General features: G+C 46.9%; 1 protein-coding gene across 3 annotated transcripts in view; it reads left to right on the top strand.

The window, feature by feature from the left end:
- The window catches only part of INPP5B (inositol polyphosphate-5-phosphatase B), a 130351-nt gene that overhangs the window by 41343 nt on the left and 68467 nt on the right, over positions 1–20541 (top strand). For 2 of the 3 annotated variants that reach the window (XM_056557102.1, XM_056557103.1), the window contains one exon: positions 7043–7201. In XM_056557102.1, coding sequence (XP_056413077.1) covers positions 7043–7201 — 159 coding nt within the window. Of the gene's footprint in view, positions 1–7042; positions 7202–18399; positions 18532–20541 lie in introns of those variants that run through there. The other variant, XM_056557104.1, reaches the window with a different exon arrangement.

The following is a 20541-nucleotide window of genomic DNA, read 5'->3' as shown; positions in this document are numbered from 1 at the left end:
CCCGGGATAGGGGCAGGAGGACAGGCCTGGCCCATCGGGCAAACCCGGTGTATAGCTTGGGGCCCCTGGCCAGCTCGGGCTCCAAGCAATTGCTTGCTTTGCCTGTCCTTTAGCGACAGGCCTGGGGGAGTGAAGTACATTAACATAAACTTGTCGTGGCTCATTTCAATAATCGTGTCAGACCCTCGCCAATCATACTTTTCACATCTCTCTGTGACATGTGAAAAGTTATGATAGTAATCAGTTAACCCCTTTAAAGTGTCCCTGACATCTGTATGCCTTGTACTTACCATGTCATGTGGACACTTTTCTTAGCGACTTTGACTTTCTGATGCCCCTCTGGCGACCCTCGGTGCCTCAGCTCAGAAAAGCAGGACTTCTGGTTTCTGAAGTGCTTTGCACCAACCTGTGCCTACAACCCCCATAATTCATAGAGTGCCATTTCCTGCTCTGTGACTATCTCCTGCAAGAAGATATATGCGTGTCACACCTCCTATGGTAGAGAGACCATGTTGTTTCCATATTCAATAAGTGGGACAGGATGAATATAGGCATGGAGGTTTAGAAACCAGAAGAAATCACATGGTCCAGTAACGTAACCAGGCCTGAAATGGCCACCGGAGTGGCTATAACTATCCCTTTAGTTTGTCTAGAGCGGGTGGTTAGGGCATGAACAAAAATATTATTATACTGCTGTAGTTCATAAATGTAAATCTGTGTTCTAGTATGGAGAAGGCTCGTGGTAGTAGGAACACATAGAACAGACTTTGCAACAATTATTTCCTGCGTGTTTTTTTTCTTCTGTAATTTTCACAGTTTTCATGTATAGTTTTCATGAAAATTCAGAAGAAAAAAAACAAAAAAACAAAAGGAAGACAACACTTTCCTGACAAACAGGTATGCTTTTAAAATTACGTAAAATGCTGTTCAATAATGTTCTCACAATTTATATACTGTATCTATACTGTAACATTTACTGTGGCGTTATCAGTGGGAGATTTAGGAAACAGTACACATTGCTTACTAGGGAATCTGCTGTATGTTCGGTCAGCTAGTAAAGCGGACCTGTCATTTCAGTTGACAATGTTATTTCTGGCTTTTATATAAATTGTATATGGTATTATGCAGCAGATTTGGGCTTTATATGTATTTTGTAGCTCTCCCAGAGCTGGTGGGCGGAGCTTTTTCCTCCTCCCCCCATAGACTTGAATTGCTTGTTTTGGAGACACAGGACAGTCTCACAGGAGAAGGATAGAAAGAATTAGATTGACAGAAAAAAGAAGCATTTTGGTTTAATTACATGTATTACTGTCACGATGCCGGCTGGCAGGTAGTGGATCCTCTGTGCCAGAGAGGGATTGGCGTGGACCGTGCTAGAGGATCGGTTCTAAGTCACTACTGGTTTTCACCAGAGCCCGCCGCAAAGCGGGATGGTCTTGCTGCGGCGGTAGTGACCAGGTCGTATCCCCTAGCAACGGCTCAACCTCTCTGGCTGCTGAAGATAGGCGCGGTACAAGGGAGTAGACAAAAGCAAGGTCGGACGTAGCAGAAGGTCGGGGCAGGCAGCAAGGATCGTAGTCAGGGGCAACGGCAGGAGGTCTGGAACACAGGCTAGGAACACACAAGGAAACGCTTTCACTGGCACTAAGGCAACAAGATCCGGCGAGGGAGTGAAGGGGAAGTGAGGTGATATAGGGAAGTGCACAGGTGTAAGGACTAATTGGAACCACTGCGCCAATCAGCGGCGTAGTGGCCCTTTAAATCGCAAAGACCCGGCGCGCGCGCGCCCTAGGGAGCGGGGCCGCGCGCGCCGGGACAGAACTGACGGAGAGCGAGTCAGGTACGGGAGCCGGGGTGCGCATCGCGAGCGGGCGCTACCCGCATCGCGAATCGCATCCCGGCCAGAGGCGGTATCGCAGCGCCCCGGGTCCGTGGAACCGACCGGAGCGCTGCAGTGAGAGGAGTGTAGCGAGCGCTCCGGGGAGGAGCGGGGACCCGGAGCGCTCGGCGTAACAGTACCCCCCCCCTTGGGTCTCCCCCTCTTCTTGGAGCCTGAGAACCTGAGGATCAGACTTTTGTCCAGGATATTGTCCTCAGGTTCCCAGGACCTCTCTTCTGGACCACAACCCTCCCAATCCACTAAAAAGAAGGTTTTCCCTCTGACCTTTTTAGATGCCAAAATTTCTTTGACGGAGAAGACGTCCGAGGAGCCGGAGACAGGAGTGGGGGGAACAGATTTGGGAGAGAAACGGTTAATGATAAGTGGTTTAAGAAGAGAAACATGAAAGGCATTAGGAATACGAAGAGAAGGAGGAAGAAGAAGTTTGTAAGAGACAGGATTAATCTGGCGCAAAATCTTGAAAGGACCAAGATAGCGTGGTCCCAACTTATAGCTAGGGACACGGAAGCGGACATATTTGGCGGAGAGCCATACCTTGTCTCCAGGGGAAAAAATGGGAGGAGCTCTTCTTTTCTTATCCGCGAATCTCTTCATGCGTGAAGAAGCCTGTAAGAGAGAATTTTGGGTCTCTCTCCATATGATGGAAAGATCACGAGAAATTTCATCCACAGCGGGCAGACCAGAGGGCAAGGGGGTAGGGAGGGGGGAAGAGGGTGACGGCCGTACACCACGAAAAACGGGGATTTGGAGGAAGATTCAGAGATTCTGAAATTATACGAGAATTCGGCCCAAGGTAGAAGATCTGCCCAGTCATCCTGGCGGGAGGAAACAAAATGTCGTAAATAGTCACCCAAGATCTGGTTAATTCTTTCTACTTGTCCATTGGATTGAGGATGGTATGCAGAAGAAAAATTTAATTTAATCTTGAGTTGTTTACAGAGAGCCCTCCAGAATTTAGACACAAATTGGACGCCTCTATCCGAGACGATCTGCGTAGGCAACCCGTGAAGACGAAAAATGTGTACAAAAAATTGTTTAGCCAACTGAGGCGCTGAAGGAAGACCAGGAAGAGGGATGAAATGTGCCATTTTGGAGAATCGATCAACGACCACCCAAATAACAGTGTTGCCATGGGATGGGGGTAAGTCAGTAATAAAATCCATACCAATCAGAGACCAAGGTTGTTCGGGGACAGGCAGAGGAAGAAGAAAACCAGCGGGCTTCTGGCGAGGAGTCTTATCCCGGGCACAGATAGTGCAGGCTCGCACAAAGTCCACCACATCAGTCTCTAGAGTCGGCCACCAATAGAAGCGAGAGATGAGTTGCACAGATTTCTTGATGCCCGCATGACCTGCGAGATGGGAGGAGTGACCCCATTTGAGGATTCCGAGGCGTTGGCGTGGAGAAACAAAGGTCTTTCCTGGAGGAGTTTGCCTGATGGAGGCTAGAGAAGTGGAAATCAGGCAGCCAGGAGGAATGATGTGTTGAGGAGAGAGTTCAATTTCAGAAGCATCTGAGGAACGAGAGAGAGCATCGGCCCTAATGTTCTTATCAGCAGGCCGAAAGTGAATTTCAAAATTAAATCGGGCAAAGAACAAAGACCACCTGGCCTGACGAGGATTCAGCCGTTGGGCAGACTGGAGGTAGGAGAGGTTCTTGTGATCGGTGTAAATAATAACTGGGAATCTTGATCCCTCCAGCAGATGCCTCCATTCCTCAAGTGCTAATTTAATGGCTAGAAGCTCTCGATCCCCGATGGAGTAGTTCCTCTCCGCCGGAGAGAAGGTCCTAGAAAAAAAACCACAAGTAACAGCATGCCCGGAAGAGTTTTTTTGCAGAAGGACAGCTCCAGCTCCTACTGAGGAGGCATCAACCTCCAATAGGAAGGGTTTAGATGGGTCAGGTCTGGAGAGCACGGGAGCCGAAGAGAAGGCAGACTTGAGTCGTTTAAAGGCGTCTTCCGCTTGAGGAGGCCAAGACTTGGGATCGGCATTTTTTTTGGTTAAAGCCACAATAGGAGCCACAATGGTAGAAAAATGTGGAATAAATTGCCTGTAATAATTGGCGAACCCCAAAAAACGTTGGATGGCACGGAGTCCGGAGGGGCGTGGCCAATCTAAGACGGCAGAGAGTTTATCTGGGTCCATTTGTAGTCCCTGGCCAGAGACCAAGTATCCTAGAAAAGGAAGAGATTGGCATTCAAACAGACATTTCTCAATTTTAGCATAGAGTTGATTGTCACGAAGTCTCTGAAGAACCATACGGACATGCTGGCGGTGTTCTTCTAGATTGGCCGAAAAAATTAGGATATCATCAAGATATACAACAACACAGGAGTATAACAGATCACGAAAAATTTCATTAACAAAGTCTTGGAAGACAGCAGGGGCGTTGCACAGGCCAAAGGGCATGACCAGATACTCAAAGTGTCCATCTCTGGTGTTAAATGCTGTTTTCCACTCATCCCCCTCTCTGATGCGGATGAGGTTATAGGCGCCTCTTAAGTCCAATTTAGTAAAGATGTGGGCACCTTGGAGGCGATCAAAGAGTTCAGAGATGAGGGGTAAGGGGTAGCGGTTCTTAACCGTGATTTTATTAAGTCCGCGGTAGTCAATGCAAGGACGTAGAGAGCCATCTTTTTTGGACACAAAGAAAAATCCGGCTCCGGCAGGAGAGGAGGATTTACGGATAAAGCCCTTTTTTAGATTCTCCTGGACGTATTCAGACATGGCAAGAGTCTCTGGGACAGAGAGAGGATAAATTCTGCCCCGGGGTGGAGTAGTGCCCGGGAGGAGGTCGATAGGACAATCATAAGGCCTGTGAGGGGGTAGAGTCTCCGCTTGTTTTTTGCAGAAAACATCCGCGAAGTCCATATAGGCCTTAGGGAGACCGGTTACTGGAGAAAGCACAGAGTCACGGCAAGGGTTACTGGGAACCGGTTTTAGACAGTCCTTGGAACAAGAGGGCCCCCAACTCTTGATCTCCCCAGTGGACCAATCCAGGGTTGGGGAATGAAGTTGAAGCCAGGGAAGTCCAAGGAGAATTTCCGAGGTGCAATTGGGGAGGACCAAAAGTTCAATCCTCTCGTGATGAGATCCGATGCTCATTAGAAGGGGCTCCGTGCGGAAACGTATGGAACAGTCCAATCTTTCATTGTTTATACAATTGATGTAAAGGGGTCTGGTGAGACTGGTCACTGGGATGTTGAACCTGTTGACGAGAGAGGCCAAAATAAAATTTCCTGCAGATCCAGAGTCCAAGAAGGCCACAGAAGAGAAGGAGAAGGCAGAGGCAGACATCCGCACAGGCACAGTAAGACGTGGAGAAGCAGAGTAGACATCAAGGATTGTCTCACCTTTGTGCGGAGTCAGCGTACGTCTTTCCAGGCGGGGAGGGCGGATAGGACAATCCCTCAGGAAGTGTTCGGTACTAGCACAGTACAGGCAGAGGTTCTCCATGCGGCGTCGTGTCCTCTCTTGAGATGTCAGGCGAGACCGGTCGACCTGCATAGCCTCCACGGCGGGAGGCACAGGAACAGATTGCAGGGAACCAGAGGAGAGAGGAGCCGAGGAGAAGAAACGCCTCGTGCGAACAGAGTCCATATCTTGGCGGAGCTCCTGACGCCTTTCGGAAAAACGCATGTCAATGCGAGTGGCTAGGTGAATAAGTTCATGAAGATTAGCAGGCATTTCTCGTGCGGCCAGAACATCTTTAATGTTGCTGGATAGGCCTTTTTTAAAGGTCGCGCAGAGGGCCTCATTGTTCCAGGATAATTCAGAAGCAAGAGTACGGAATTGTACGGCATACTCGCCAACGGAAGAATTACCCTGGACCAGGTTCAACAGGGCAGTCTCAGCAGAAGAGGCTCGGGCAGGTTCCTCAAAGACACTTCGAATTTCCGAGAAGAAGGAGTGTACAGAGGCAGTGACGGGGTCATTGCGGTCCCAGAGTGGTGTGGCCCAAGCCAGGGCTTTTCCAGACAGCAGGCTGACTACGAAAGCCACCTTAGACCTTTCAGTGGGGAACTGGTCCGACATCATCTCCAAGTGTAATGAACATTGGGAAAGGAAGCCACGGCAAAACTTAGAGTCCCCATCAAATTTATCCGGCAAGGATAGTCGTAGTCCAGAAGCGGCCACTCGCTGCGGAGGCGGTGCAGGAGCTGGCGGAGGAGATGATTGCTGGAGCTGTGGTAGTAACTGTTGTAGCATAACAGTCAGTTGAGACAGCTGTTGGCCTTGTTGCGCTATCTGTTGTGACTGCTGGGCGACCACCGTGGTGAGGTCAGCGACAACTGGCAGAGGAACTTCAGCGGGATCCATGGCCGGATCTACTGTCACGATGCCGGCTGGCAGGTAGTGGATCCTCTGTGCCAGAGAGGGATTGGCGTGGACCGTGCTAGAGGATCGGTTCTAAGTCACTACTGGTTTTCACCAGAGCCCGCCGCAAAGCGGGATGGTCTTGCTGCGGCGGTAGTGACCAGGTCGTATCCCCTAGCAACGGCTCAACCTCTCTGGCTGCTGAAGATAGGCGCGGTACAAGGGAGTAGACAAAAGCAAGGTCGGACGTAGCAGAAGGTCGGGGCAGGCAGCAAGGATCGTAGTCAGGGGCAACGGCAGGAGGTCTGGAACACAGGCTAGGAACACACAAGGAAACGCTTTCACTGGCACTAAGGCAACAAGATCCGGCGAGGGAGTGAAGGGGAAGTGAGGTGATATAGGGAAGTGCACAGGTGTAAGGACTAATTGGAACCACTGCGCCAATCAGCGGCGTAGTGGCCCTTTAAATCGCAAAGACCCGGCGCGCGCGCGCCCTAGGGAGCGGGGCCGCGCGCGCCGGGACAGAACTGACGGAGAGCGAGTCAGGTACGGGAGCCGGGGTGCGCATCGCGAGCGGGCGCTACCCGCATCGCGAATCGCATCCCGGCCAGAGGCGGTATCGCAGCGCCCCGGGTCCGTGGAACCGACCGGAGCGCTGCAGTGAGAGGAGTGTAGCGAGCGCTCCGGGGAGGAGCGGGGACCCGGAGCGCTCGGCGTAACAATTACAAAGTTTCTTATATTAGCATGTACTATTGATCTATACAAAGTTTGTTCAAATGACAGTGCCTGTTTAATGACTGGTATGTTTTATTATCTTGCCTAGGAAGACTTCCTGCACTCCCATCCCCACAGTTCATGTGGCTGCGCAAGTATTGGCAGAGAAGCCTTCCAAACCTTAACAGCTTCTTCTTGAACAGTATGACACTCTCAGAAGATCCAGAACAAAACAATGCTTCCATAGATGTAAATACATATGAGAAAGGTATGTTATGTCGCAAACACCTGACCTGTAAAGCTTGAGTCTGCTGAGCAGTTGTCTGTATTAGGCTGGGTTCACACCACGTTTTTGCCTTCGGTCGAGAAACCGGATACGGCCGAAAACGAAGCCGACCGGAGGCTGCAGTTCACTCCGGTCGGCTCATAGACATACATTAAATACGGTTCCCGAATACGGCTGAGTGCGGGCGCCGCGATAAAGCCCCGCCCCCCTCCTCCCAACCGTATATGGGAGCCGTATTTAACAAAACGTGGTGTGAACCCAGCCTTTGGCTGGATTTATACCACGATAATACAGACACAGAGCCTTAACCCCTAAAGGACAAAGCCGATCTGGACCTTAAAGGGGTACTCCACTGGAAAAAAAATTTTTAAATCAACTGGTGCCAGAAAGTTAAACAGATTTGTATATTACTTCTAATAAAAAAGCCTAATCCTTCCAGTACTTATCAGCTGCTGTATGATCCACAGGTAGTTCTTTTCTTTTTGAATTTCCTTTCTGTCTGACCACAGTGCTCTCTGCTGACACCTCTGTCCATTTTATAAAATGTCCAGAGTAGGAGCAAATCCCCGTAGAAAACCTATCCTGCTCTGGACAGTTCCTGACATGGACAGAGGTGTCAGCAGAGAGCACTGTGGTCAGACAGAAAGAAAATTCAACTTCCTGTGGATCATGCAGCAGCTGATAAGTACTGGAAGGATTAAGATTTTTTAAAAGAAGTCATTTCCAAATCTGTTTAACTTTCTGGCATCAGTTGATTTAAAAAAAAAAAAAAAAAGTTCTTCACTGGAGTACTCCTTTAACCCCTTAAGGACGCAGGACGTAAATGTACGTCCTGGTGAGGTGGTACTTAACGCACCAGGACGTACATTTACGTCCTAAGCATAACCGCCATTAACCCCTCAGGTGCCGGGATCAATACAGATCCCGGCATCTGCGGCAGTTCGCGATTAAAATGAACGATCGGATCGCCCGCAGCGCTGCTGCGGGGATCCGATCATTCATAACGCCGCACGGAGGTCCCCTCACCTTCCTCCGTGCGGCTCCCGGCGTCTCCTGCTCTGGTCTGTGATCGAGCAGACCAGAGCAGGAGATGACCGATAATACTGATCTGTTCTATGTCCTATACATAGAACAGATCAGTATTAGCAATCATGGTATTGCTATGAATAGTCCCCTATGGGGACTATTCAAATGTAAAAAAAAATGTAAAAAAATGTAAAAGTAAAAGTAAAAAAAAAGTGAAAAATCCCCTCCCCCAATAAAAAAGTAAAACGTCCGTTTTTCCTATTTTACCCCCAAAAAGCGTAAAAAACATTTTTTATAGACATATTTGGTATCGCCGCGTGCGTAAATGTCCGAACTATTAAAATAAAATGTTAATGATCCCGTACGGTGAACGGCGTGAACGAAAAAAAATTTTAAAAGTCCAAAATTCCTACTTTTTTAATACATTTTATTAAAAAAAAAATTATAAAAAATGTATTAAAAGTTTTTTATATGCAAGTGTGGTATCAAAAAAAAGTACAGATCATGGCGCAAAAAATGAGCCCCCATACCGCCGCTTATACGGAAAAATAAAAAAGTTATAGGTCATCAAAATAAAGGGATTATAAACGTACTAATTTGGTTAAAAAGTTTGTGATTTTTTTTAAGCGCAACAATAATATAAAAGTATATAATAATGGGTATCATTTTAATCGTATTGACCCTCAGAATAAAGAACGCACGTCATTTTTACCATAAATTGTACGGCGTGAAAACGAAACCTTCCAAAATTAGCAAAATTGCGTTTTTCGTTTTAATTTCCCCACAAAAATAGTGTTTTTTGGTTGCGCCATACATTTTATGATATAATGAGTGATGTCATTACAAAGGACAACTGGCGCAAAAAACTCGCGCAAAAAACAAGCCCTCATACTAGTCTGTGGATGAAAATATAAAAGAGTTATGATTTTTAGAAGGCGAGGAGGAAAAAATGAAAACGTAAAAATTAAATTGTCTGAGTCCTTAAGGCCAAAATGGGCTGAGTCCTTAAGGGGTTAAGGACCAGAGCATTCTCTGACCTTTGTCACTTTAAGCATTAATTACTCTGGGATGCTTTTACATATGAATTTGATTCCGAGATTGTATTTTCGTGATATCTTCTACCCTGTTAGTGGTAAATTTTCGTCAATACATGCATGATTTTTTCTGAAAAAAAATTACATGAAAAATTTTAATTTTTCTTTTTTTTTCTTTGAAACTTTCTGCTTGTAAGGAAAATGGACATGCTTTATAAATTGTCACAAGCCAGCAGGACAGGTAGTGGATCCTCTAGACCAGAGAGGCGATGGCGCGGGTCATACTGAGGGATCGGTTCTAAGCAGTTACTGGTCTTCACCAGAGCCCGCCGCAAAGCGGGATGGACTTGCTGCCGCGGTAACTACCAGGTCGTGTCCCCAGTAACAACTCGACCTCTTTGGCAGCTGATATGGCGTGGTACACAGGGAGCAGGCAAGAGCGTAGTCGGACGTAGCAGAGGTCAGGGCTGGCGGCAAGGGTTCAAAGGCGAGTAGATGGTAGCAATGGGTTCGGCAACAGGCAAGGCAATACTAGGCTACAGGGAATGCTTTCTCAGAGGCACAAAGATCCGGCAAGGGCAGGAAGGGGCAGGGTACTTTTATAATTTGGCCCTTAATTAACCATTTGGGCCAGGCACCAATCATTGGTGCGCTGGCCCTTTAAACTTAACATAGATCGCGCGCGCCCCAGAGAGCAGGGACGAGCGCGCCGGGACACGTGGCCGGTGTACACAGGAGCGGGGAGAGGTAAATGAGACTGGGATGCGGATCGCGTGCGGGGACGAGTTGCGCCGCGACCCGCATCCCCGCCGGAGATCACAGGGACACTGCGCCCCCGGTCAGGGTGAAGAATCGGGGCGCGCATGGCTGCAGCAGGAGGCGAGCGCTCCGGTCCAGAGGCAGAGACAGGAGCGCTCGTATTGACATAAATTATATATTGATTCACATATACAATATATCTACTTTTTGTTTGCATCATAAAGTTGACATGTTTTTACTTTTTGAAGACATCAGAGGGCTTCAAAGTATAGCAGCAATTTTAACATTTTTCCAGAAAATTTTAAAATCTGAATTTTCCAGGGACCAGTTCAGTTTTAAAGTGAATTTGTGGGTCTATATATTAGAAATCCCCCATAATGGACCCCATTATGAAAACTGCACCCCTCAATGTATTCAAAATGACATTCAGAAAGTTTTTTTTAACCCTTTAGGTGTTTCACAGGAATAGCAGCAAACTGGAGGAGAAAATTCAAAATCTCCATTTTTTACACTAACATGTTCTTGTGGCCCCATTTTTTTTTCTTTCATTTTTACAAGGTGTAAAAGGAGAAAAAGACACTCAAATTTGTAACCCAATTTGTTTCAAGTAAGGGAATACTTCATATGTATTTTGAAGAGTGAATTTTGCTGAAATGGTTTTTGGGGAGCATATCCATGGTGCTAGAACAGCAAAGAAACCCCCACATGGCATACTATTTGGGAAGCTACACCCCTCAAGGAATGTAACAAGGGGTATAGTGAGCCTTAACACCCCACAGGTGATTAACAAACTTTCGTTAACTTGGGACGTGAAATTAAAAAATTAGATTTTTCTCACTAAAACGCTGGTGTTACCCCAAAGTTTTCATTTTCACAAGGGATTGGGAAACTTAATTGGGGGGGGGGGGGCTTAACCTCCAGCTGTTGCAAAACTACAACTCCCAGCATGCACTGACAGACTGTGCATGCTAAGAGTTGTAGTCTTGCAACAGCTGGAGGTACACTAGTTGGAAAACTGAGTTAGGTAAAAGACTAACTCAGTTGACGACACTTTATTGATGCTACCGTGTTTGTACCTCTGCGGCACATTGCTTTCTTTTTGGTATTGCATTTAATACATTGTATGACAATAATGCTGCCTTTAGTCACTTACCGTTCCATTGCTATAGAGACACTGTAGTTCAAGTTTGTAAGTTTTGTGTGTTTTATTATAATAAAAAAAAAAAAAAAAAAAAGACTAGCTCAGTGTTTCCACACCAGTGTGCCTCCAGCTGTTGTAAAACTACAACTCCCAGTATGCACTGTCTATCAGTGCATGCTGGGAGTTGTAGTTTTGCAACAGCTGAAGGCACACTGGTGTGGAAACACTGAGTTAATCGAAGGGCATGCTGGGAGTTGTAGTTATGCAACAGTTGGAGGCACACCACTACAACTCCCAGCATGCCCTTTTGTTGTCCATGTATGCTGGGAGTTGTAGTTATGCAACAGTAGCTGTTGCATAACTACAACTCCCAGCATACACAGAGAGCCAAAGGACATGCTGTGAGTTGTAGTTGTGTGTCTCCTGCTGTTGCATAACTACAACTCCCAGCATGCTTTTTTGTGCATGCTGGGAGTTGTAGTTATGCAACAGCAGGAGGCACAGCCCTTACCTCCTGCTGCTGCTCTCTCCTGCTGCTGCTTCTTCTTTCGTCGCTGCCGCCGCCAGTCCTGGGCCCCCATTCCGACGCCGGGGATAGGGGGCCCCTGCTGCCGGTGGACACTGCTGTCACCTGCTCTCGCTCTCTGGACTAGGGGCGGAGGGGGTGCGTTAGTGACAATGCCCAGCAAGAGTCCTGATTCATAGGGTGAACGTGAGGTGGCACCTGCTGGGCAAGAGTGATTGGTGATGTCTCAGATGGCACCAATCACCCTAATCTTCTGGATCACCGTATGACCCGGAATCGCTGCAAATCGCCAGTCTGAATTGACTAAGGACCCCGCCAGGCATTGGCATGGGATGCCTGCTGAACGATTTCAGCAGGCATCCCGTTCCATTCACTTCCTGTTTACCGGCGGTGAACAGAAATGCAGAGGGCGTACAGGTACCTGTATTCCCTTCGTCGTGGTGGGGTTAAAGGGGTACACTTACAGGCACACTTTTATCCAGTAATTTTTTTTAAATAACCTATGTGCACAGACTTCATAATAAAACAATAATAAGCTTCTACTCACCTCTTTCACAACCTCCGGTATCGGCGCTTGTCTCTGCTACAGCAGTACTTTACGAAGCTGCAGTTGCCAAGTCAAATTGCCGCTATGCCCAATGTGGCAATGTCATGTGGCATCTGCAGCTCTGTGAAGTACTGCAGGGGCTGAGGCTGGGCGCCTATACTGGAGACTACGAGGGAGGTGAGTAAAAGATTTTTTTTTGTTTTATTATGCGACTAAAAGTTTTCAATTAACAACCATCGAATAGCTTAGACACACAACCATAATTCCATATGGGCCAGTCCTGTATCTCCATATACCTATGACTAAGAATAAGTTGCAGCATCTTCCATTGAATATACAATGCTTTATACTGTATCTCAGTCTGAATGCCAGCATGTGACTACAGGCTCCGAGTACTAGGCAACTATGACAGATCATCTAGTTCTTATCCAGACTCTGTGTACATTTCAGGATCTGGTCCTTTTAAATTGGCACTGTCAGATACAAAAACTGTTTATATGTTGTACATCTTGGCAAAACATTAACCTTTCTAATATACTTCATAAAAAAATGTTATTTCTTTTTTATACATATTATGGACTATAAAATCATGGCTTTTTCCAAGCTGAAGAACAGGCATGAAAAAAGTCCAGGAAGTGAGGTTGGGCTAGCACTCCTCTGTGCTTCCTCCTGTCTGATAGGACTCCTCTGTGCTCCCTACTGTCTGATAGCACTCCTCTGTGCTTCCTCCTGTCTGATAGGACTCCTCTGTGCTCCCTACTGTCTGATAGGACTCCTCTGTGCTCTCTCCTGTCTGATAGCACTCCTCTGTACTCTCTCCTGTCTGATAGGACTCCTCTGTGCTCTCTCCTGTCTGATAGGACTCCTCTGTGCTCTCTCCTGTCTGATAGGACTCATCTGTGATCTCTCCTGTCTGATAGGACTCCTCTGTGATCTCTCCTGTCTGATAGGACTCCTCTGTGATCTCTCCTGTCTGATAGGACAGAATAGAACAGAGGAGTGCTATCAGACAAGAGAGAGCAGAGGAGTGCTATCAGACAGGAGGAGTGCTATCAGACAATAATCAGACAATAAGAAAAATGTATGTTTTGCCAAGATGTACAACATATAAAATGTTTTTCAATTTGACAGTGCCTATTTAAGTTACACCTTTAAGTAAATGCTTTCTGAAGGGAATTTGTGCTCTAGTGACTCTCTGTGGAACCTTTTAGAATGGTGACATACTGAGCTCCGTTGAGAATGAGGACAAAGTCACACAACAGTATTTGGTGTCAGTATTTGTCAAATGTTAATGTATCCACACATTTCACCCTATACATTGCAAATGGTGAAACTGATGCCCCTGGGTAATGTGGTTGGGTGCAAAGGGTCTGCTTGTACTGTAGATGCATGCTCATGGCCTGCAAATGCTCCCGCACATTCATACCCAGCCTGGCAAATGAGTGAGCAGTGATGTACAGTACTGCATGCATCGCCGCTCCTCTCACGTTCACTGGGCCAAGTGCTGACTAGCAATATATGTAAAGCCCCCGTGGCTCAGAACACCAATAGTGTATCGCACCATGGAAACAGCATGTCAGTAATAATCTATATATTTATAAAACTCAACGTGTGTGTGTGTATGTGTGTATGTTCCACAAAAACTTCCAAACGGCTAAAGATATTAACATGAAACTTGGCACACATGTTACTTATATGTCAACAACAAACATAGGATAGGTGATTTAACCCTTACTCACCCCCATTTGCCAGGGGCGGGGTTTATGTTTAAAGTCCTATACAAGTCAATGGGAAATATGTTACTGCATAACTTCCAAATGGCTGGAGATATTTCGATAATACTTGGTCACATGTCACTGATATGTCCATTTAAAATATAGGATAGTTAATTTAACCCTTAACTACCCCCATTTGTGGGGGTCGGGGTTTTTGTTTAAAGTCCCATGCAAATCAATGGGGAATGTATGTTCTCACATAACTTCCGTACGGCTGGAGATATTTCAATACCTGGTACACATATTACAGGTTGGGATGGGAGGTCGAGATAGGAGGTCAAGATAGGATGTCGAGATAGGAGGTCGAGTTTGGAGGTCGGGATTGGAGGTGGAGATAGGAGATGGAGATAGGAGGTCGAGTTAGGAGGTCGGGATATGAGGACGGGATAGGTGGTTGAGATAGGGGTCGGGATAGGAGGTCGGAATAGGAGGTCGGGATAGGAGGACGGGATAGGAGGTCGGGATAGGAGGTCGGGATAGGAGGACGGTATAGGAGGTCAGCATAGGAGGTCAGCATAGGAGGTCGGGATAGGAGGTCGGGATAGGAGGACGGGATAGGAGGATTGGATAGGAGGTCGGGGTATGAGGACGGGATATGAGGACGGGATATGAGGACGGGATATGAGGACGGGATATGGGGTTGGGATATGACAACAATGTATGGGGATGGGATTTGAAGTCAAAAAGCTTCCTCCTTAGTTGATTTTCCTCCCCAACAAGGATAAGGAAGGAAAAACCGGGCAACGCCAGGTACTCAGCTAGTCTATATGTATAAAACTCAACGTGTGTGTGTATGTATGTATGTATGTGTGTATGTATGTGTGTATATTCCACAAAAACTTCCAAGCGGCTAAAGATATTAACATGAAACTTGGCACACATGTTACTTATATGTCAACAACAAACATAGGATAGGTGATTTAACCCTTACTCACCCCCATTTGCCAGGGGCGGGGTTTATGTTTAAAGTCCTATACAAGTCTATGGGAAATATATGTTACTGCATAACTTCCAAACAGCTGGAGATATTTCGATAATATTTGGTCACATGTTACTTATATGTCCACTTAAAATATAGGATATTTAATTTAACCCTTAACTACCCCCATTTGTGAGGGTCGGGGTTTTTGTTTAACGTCCCATGCAAATCAATGGGAAATGTATGTTCTCACATAACTTCCGGCTGGAGATATTTTAATACCTGGTACACATATTACGGGTCGGGATATGAGGAGGGGATGGGAGGTCGAGATAGGAGGACGGGATGGTCGGGATAGGAGGTTGAGTTAGGAGGTCGGGATATGAGGACGGGATACGAGGTGGAGATAGGAGGGGAAGATAGGAGGACGGGATAGGAGGTCGAGATAGGAGGACGGGATAGGAGGACGGGATAGGAGGACGGGATAGGAGGTTGAGATAGGAGGTTGGGATATGAGGTGGAGATAGGAGGACGGGATAGGGGGTTGAGATAGGAGGACGGGATAGGAGGACGGGATAGGAGGTCGAGATAGGAGGACGGGATAGGAGGACGGGATAGGAGGTTGGGGTAGGAGGTCGGCATAGGAGGTTGAGATAGGAGGATGGGATTGGAGGATGGGATAGGACAGGGGTCTGCAACCTTTAAGACAAAAAGAGCCACTTGGACCTTTTTCCGAAGAAAAAAAAAAAACTGGGAGTAGCAAAACCATTGTGACATTTAAAACAAATATAAAACTGCATATATTGTTTCTTACCTTAATGCTATATATACAGGATCGTGCAGTCAGCTGTCAATCTGAAGAAAAAAAGGACTTTCACTTAATGTAAAATGTATTTTTGGGGTGGGCTTTTTTTGGGCCCAGGCCTGGGGTGGGCTTTTTTTGGGCCCAGGCCTGGGGTGGGCTTTTTTTTGGGCCCAGGCCTGGGGTGGGCTGGGGAGAGGGGGGTTAATGCACTGGGGAAAGGGGGTTAATGCTGCTGCGGGGTGAGGGGTTAACGCTACCGCTGCCATGGGGTGAGGGGTAACTTAACCCCTCACCCCATGGCAGCGGCAGTGTTAACATCTCACCCCGCGGCAGCGATAACGCTGCCGCTGCCATGGGGTGAGGGGTTAAGTTACCCCCCACCCCATGGCAGCGGCAGCATTAACCTCTCACCCCGCGGCAGCGATAACGCTGCCATGGGGTGAGGGGTTAAGTTACCCCTCATCCCATGGCAGCAGTAGCGTTAACCCCTCACCCCACGGCACTTACATACTCACCAGCTCCTCGCGTAGCGTCTTACTCTCCCGGCGGCGCTCCTTGATTGAGGCGCAGGCCGGCGACGTCACTGTCATGTGACGTTACATTGTCACATGAGAGTGAGGATCCGCACGGCCCTGGAAGAAGAGACTCCGCTCCGATGGCACCAGGGCAGGTAAGTAAACTGACGGCGGCTCACGGGCTCAGATCATTCGGGACACTGCATTGTCCCGGAATGAGGGTGGCCGGGACCCGGGACAGACTCGTGGAGCCGCGGCAAAGGAGTAAAAGAGCCGCATGCGGCTCTGGAGCCGCGGATTGCCGACCCCTGGGATAGGAGGTCGAGATAGGAGGTTGGGATAGGAGGTCGGGATAGGAGGTCGGAATAGGAGAATGGGATAGGAGGACTGGATAGGAGCTCGGGATAGGAAGTCGGGGCATGAGGACGGGATATGAGGACAGGATATGGGGTTGAGATATGAGGACAGGATATGGGGTTGGGATATGACAACAATATATGGCGATGGGATTTGACAACAATATATGGGGATGGGATTTGGAGTCAAAAGCTTCCTCCTTTGTTGATTTTCCTCCCCAACAAGGATGAGGAAGGAAAAACCGCTAGTAGCTAGTAAGACTATAAACATTCTTTTAAACACAGCTTTTTTTTCAATGCTTTACAAGCATTTTTGTTGCCCTTTCTGTGTGTGTGTGTGTGTGTATGTGTGTGTGTGTGGGGGGGGGGGGGGGGGGTTTATGCCAGAAATGCATACCAAGCGCATGCTGCCATTGACCTCAACAAGCTCACGAAACAATTAGAACCTGTATTGCTGGCATAAAAATACAAAAAACACAAGGAATAATGCCACAAAAACAGAAGTTTTCACACACATGCAGCATGTAAGACCACTTCACAGAGTAGTAGCTTATGCGGTTTAGCAATATTTCTTTCTAATAGCATTAGGGATGTGGTTTTAGGGGCTCCTATTTCCTAAGGGGTCCACAATAGATGGCAACCCCAAAAGCAACTTGGGGGTGCAGCAGGGAAAGATTCTGCTACATTGTCAGTCAGAGCTCCTATTCTACTCCTACTGACCATTCTGCATGATGATAGAGAGAACTGGGCAAATTCTTCTATCTCCTGCTGTGCTCTGATCTATATGACAAGCATGGGGTCTTCAGCAATCCCTCAACTTACAATGGCCTCAACATACAATAGTTTCAGCATACAATGGGCTTTTCTGGACCATTGTAACTTGAAACCAGATTCAACATGCAATGCTCTGGACAGTCCAGATCTGCTGAACCGCAGTACTTATAGTATACAGTAATCCCTCAACTTACAATGGCCTCAACATACAATGGTCCTTTCTGGACCATTGTAACTTGAAACCAGACTCAACATACAATGTACAGACAGTGCAGATCTGTGAAACTTGTCAATGGCTGGAAGAACCGACCAATCAGAATGGGTAATTTACTGGTAAAACACTTGTATTACCGAAGTGTATGCACTGACTGATGTCTGGTAGCGCCCCCTACAGTACAGAGGTATTACATGTTCTGTACACTTTACCTGCTCCTCTGGACACCAGGTGAGGGCGGCTCTATGTTACTTTTTTAGGACATTGCATGTACTGTACAGGACCCTGAAGAAGCTCCTGTCCTCTACATAGACCAGTGTTTCCCAAGCAGGGTGCCCCCAGCTGTTGCAAAACTACAACTCCCAGCATGCCCGGACAGCCTTTGGCTGTCTGGACATGCTGGGAGTTGTACTTTTGCAACAGCTGGAGGCTCCCTGCTTGGAAAACACTGACAGACAGTGATTTATAGCTCCCAGCAGATCTTTCTTGCTTTCATATGTAAGGATTTGCTTTAACTATATTAGTTATCTACTTATTTTTCTTTAATTCTCACTTTTTCCTATTTTTGGATGACATTTTGGAACTTTAGAACCAATTACCAGGTTTCCATAGAGTTCTGGTCTCAACATACAATGGATTCAGCATACAATGGTCGTCCCAGAACCAATTAATATTGTAACTTGAGGGACCACTGTACTGATAAGGTGGGGGAATACCACAGCCAGGCATGTACACAGAGGAGGCCGTCCTGCCCGGACTTCCCTCTCCACTAGAGGCGGGGCCTGAGCGGGGCGGGGTCAGCGCTGGGTGCTGGCGCGGATTGGGCGGCGGAGGGGTTGCTGTGGTAGCGATGCCTGACAGAGCTGAGTGACAGGCAGGAAGAGATGTACGCGGCTCGGGACCCCCAGCTCGGCGGTAAAGGTGAGGGGAGCGGGGAGGAATGGTGGTCACATGTTAGTGGTTGTGCTCCGGATACAAGTTATGTGCAGGGGAGAGGTGCAGGTTACACCTCCAGGACACTATTATACGTGACTGTCTTTCCTGTAGACTCTGCCCGGAAACCTGTATTTTCTAGTAGTAGGGGGTTAGTGCTGTCTCTGTAAAGGTGGGATGGTGGTATGCTGCACCCACAGGTGCTCTTATGATGGGTGACATGTGGCTGGGATGTGTGGTGCACCAGTCATACTGATGAAGGTGATAGGAAACTTCATCGACCTTTGACCCTGGCAATGATGTGTTCGGTCACCTAAGTAAATGGCTCAGCCTGTGATCCCCATGGACTCCTAGACGGTGTGTGTACAGAGACCTGGCAGAGAAGTAGTTAATCCCCTTTATATTGGGGATAATGATTCCTGTATATAATGCCTGCTATGTGGCCTCAGGAGGGGCCAGTGATATACCTTGTGCTTCCTAATAAGTCAGTGTTTCCCGACCAAGGTGCCTCCAGCTGTTGTAAAACTACAACTTCCCGCATGGCTGGAATCCAGGTCTGCTGTGAGTTGTAGTTTAGCCACAGCTAGATGCCCGTATACGGGTTGAAAAATTATGTCCGGTTGAATCCGTTTTTAAAGAAAAAAGTATACGTTTTTAACTTTTCACAACATTTTGAATGAAGTTTCACTTGTTTGATTGAAATTCCAAGAAAAAAAAAAACTGCAAAGTCAAAAACAGTATGGTGCAAATCAGATGGAACCGTATGCACACATACGGTTCTGTACAGTTCCTATTGACTCCAATGTAATCAAAACCGTAGACGGTTTAATACGTTTTTTTTTTCACCGGGGCCAAAAAACGTGGTAGACTACGGTTGGGTACGGGTAAGAAAAAAAGGACAAAACCGTATAAGATGAAAAACGGACTAAACTGGATGATGCGTTTAACATACAGTTTACAATCTTAAAGGGGGTAATTCGGTGAAAACCTTTTTTATTTTCAATCAACTGGGGCAGAAAGTTAAACATATTTGTAAATTACTTCTATAAAAAAAATCTTAATCCTTCCTGTACTTATTAGCTGCTGAATACTACAGAAGAAATTCTTTTCTTTTTGGAATGCTCTCTGATGACATCACGAGCACAGTTCTCTCTGCTGACGTTATTATAATAATAATAATGCTTTATTTATTGTTGTCCTTAGTGGGATTTGAACCCAAGTCCCCAGCACTGCAAGGCAGTAGTGCTAACCACTGAGCCACCATGCTGCCCTTAGCCTACATCTGCTATGCATGATTGCTAAAATGGACAGAGATGTCAGCAGAGAGCACTGTGCTCGTGATGTCATCAGTGTTCCAAAAAGAAAGGAATTTCCTCTGTAGCATTCAGCAGCTAATGAGTACTGGAAGGATTAAGATTTTTTAAAATTTACAAATATGTTTAACTTTCTGCCACCAGTTGATTTAAAAGAAAAAAGGTTTTCACCAGAGTACCCCTTTAAGTCAATGCATACGGTTTGCTATACGGTTCTGTACGTGTTTTTTTTTTACTTGAAACTGTATACGGGAACTGTATAGCAAAGACGTGGTGTGCATGTACCCTAACACTTCCCAAGGAACAGACGTCGTCTTGTATCTAAGCAGTGGTGGTGCTTAGATACCATATCACCGATGCCTTAGACCGTGTTCACACAAACAGCTTTTTCTGCATGGTACTACTCTAGAGCTTCTATTGAAATCAGTGGGAGCTTCCTAACTGGATCCTACTAAGTAGATGTTTGCAGTGTAGGGATGTATACAGTGCAGCAGCTGGGCACTAGGACCGCTCGGGGGGGAGGGCAGGGGGCGCAGACTATTGCCTGGCTACTTCCCTAAACTGGGCGCAGCAGATGCTGCACTGAATTGCCTCCACACTGCAGGGTGCAAGCTTATTGCCCATGTGAACAATACCTTAAAAAGGATTTTTGGGGGATTTTGTCTTAGGATAAGTCAGTGTTTCC

The sequence above is a fragment of the Hyla sarda genome, chromosome 2 (genome assembly GCF_029499605.1).
Source record: "Hyla sarda isolate aHylSar1 chromosome 2, aHylSar1.hap1, whole genome shotgun sequence".
NCBI classification, from domain to species: Eukaryota; Metazoa; Chordata; class Amphibia; order Anura; family Hylidae; genus Hyla; species Hyla sarda.
Note: the sequence above shows the minus strand (reverse complement) of the source record. Positions and strands in the feature narration are given on the sequence as shown.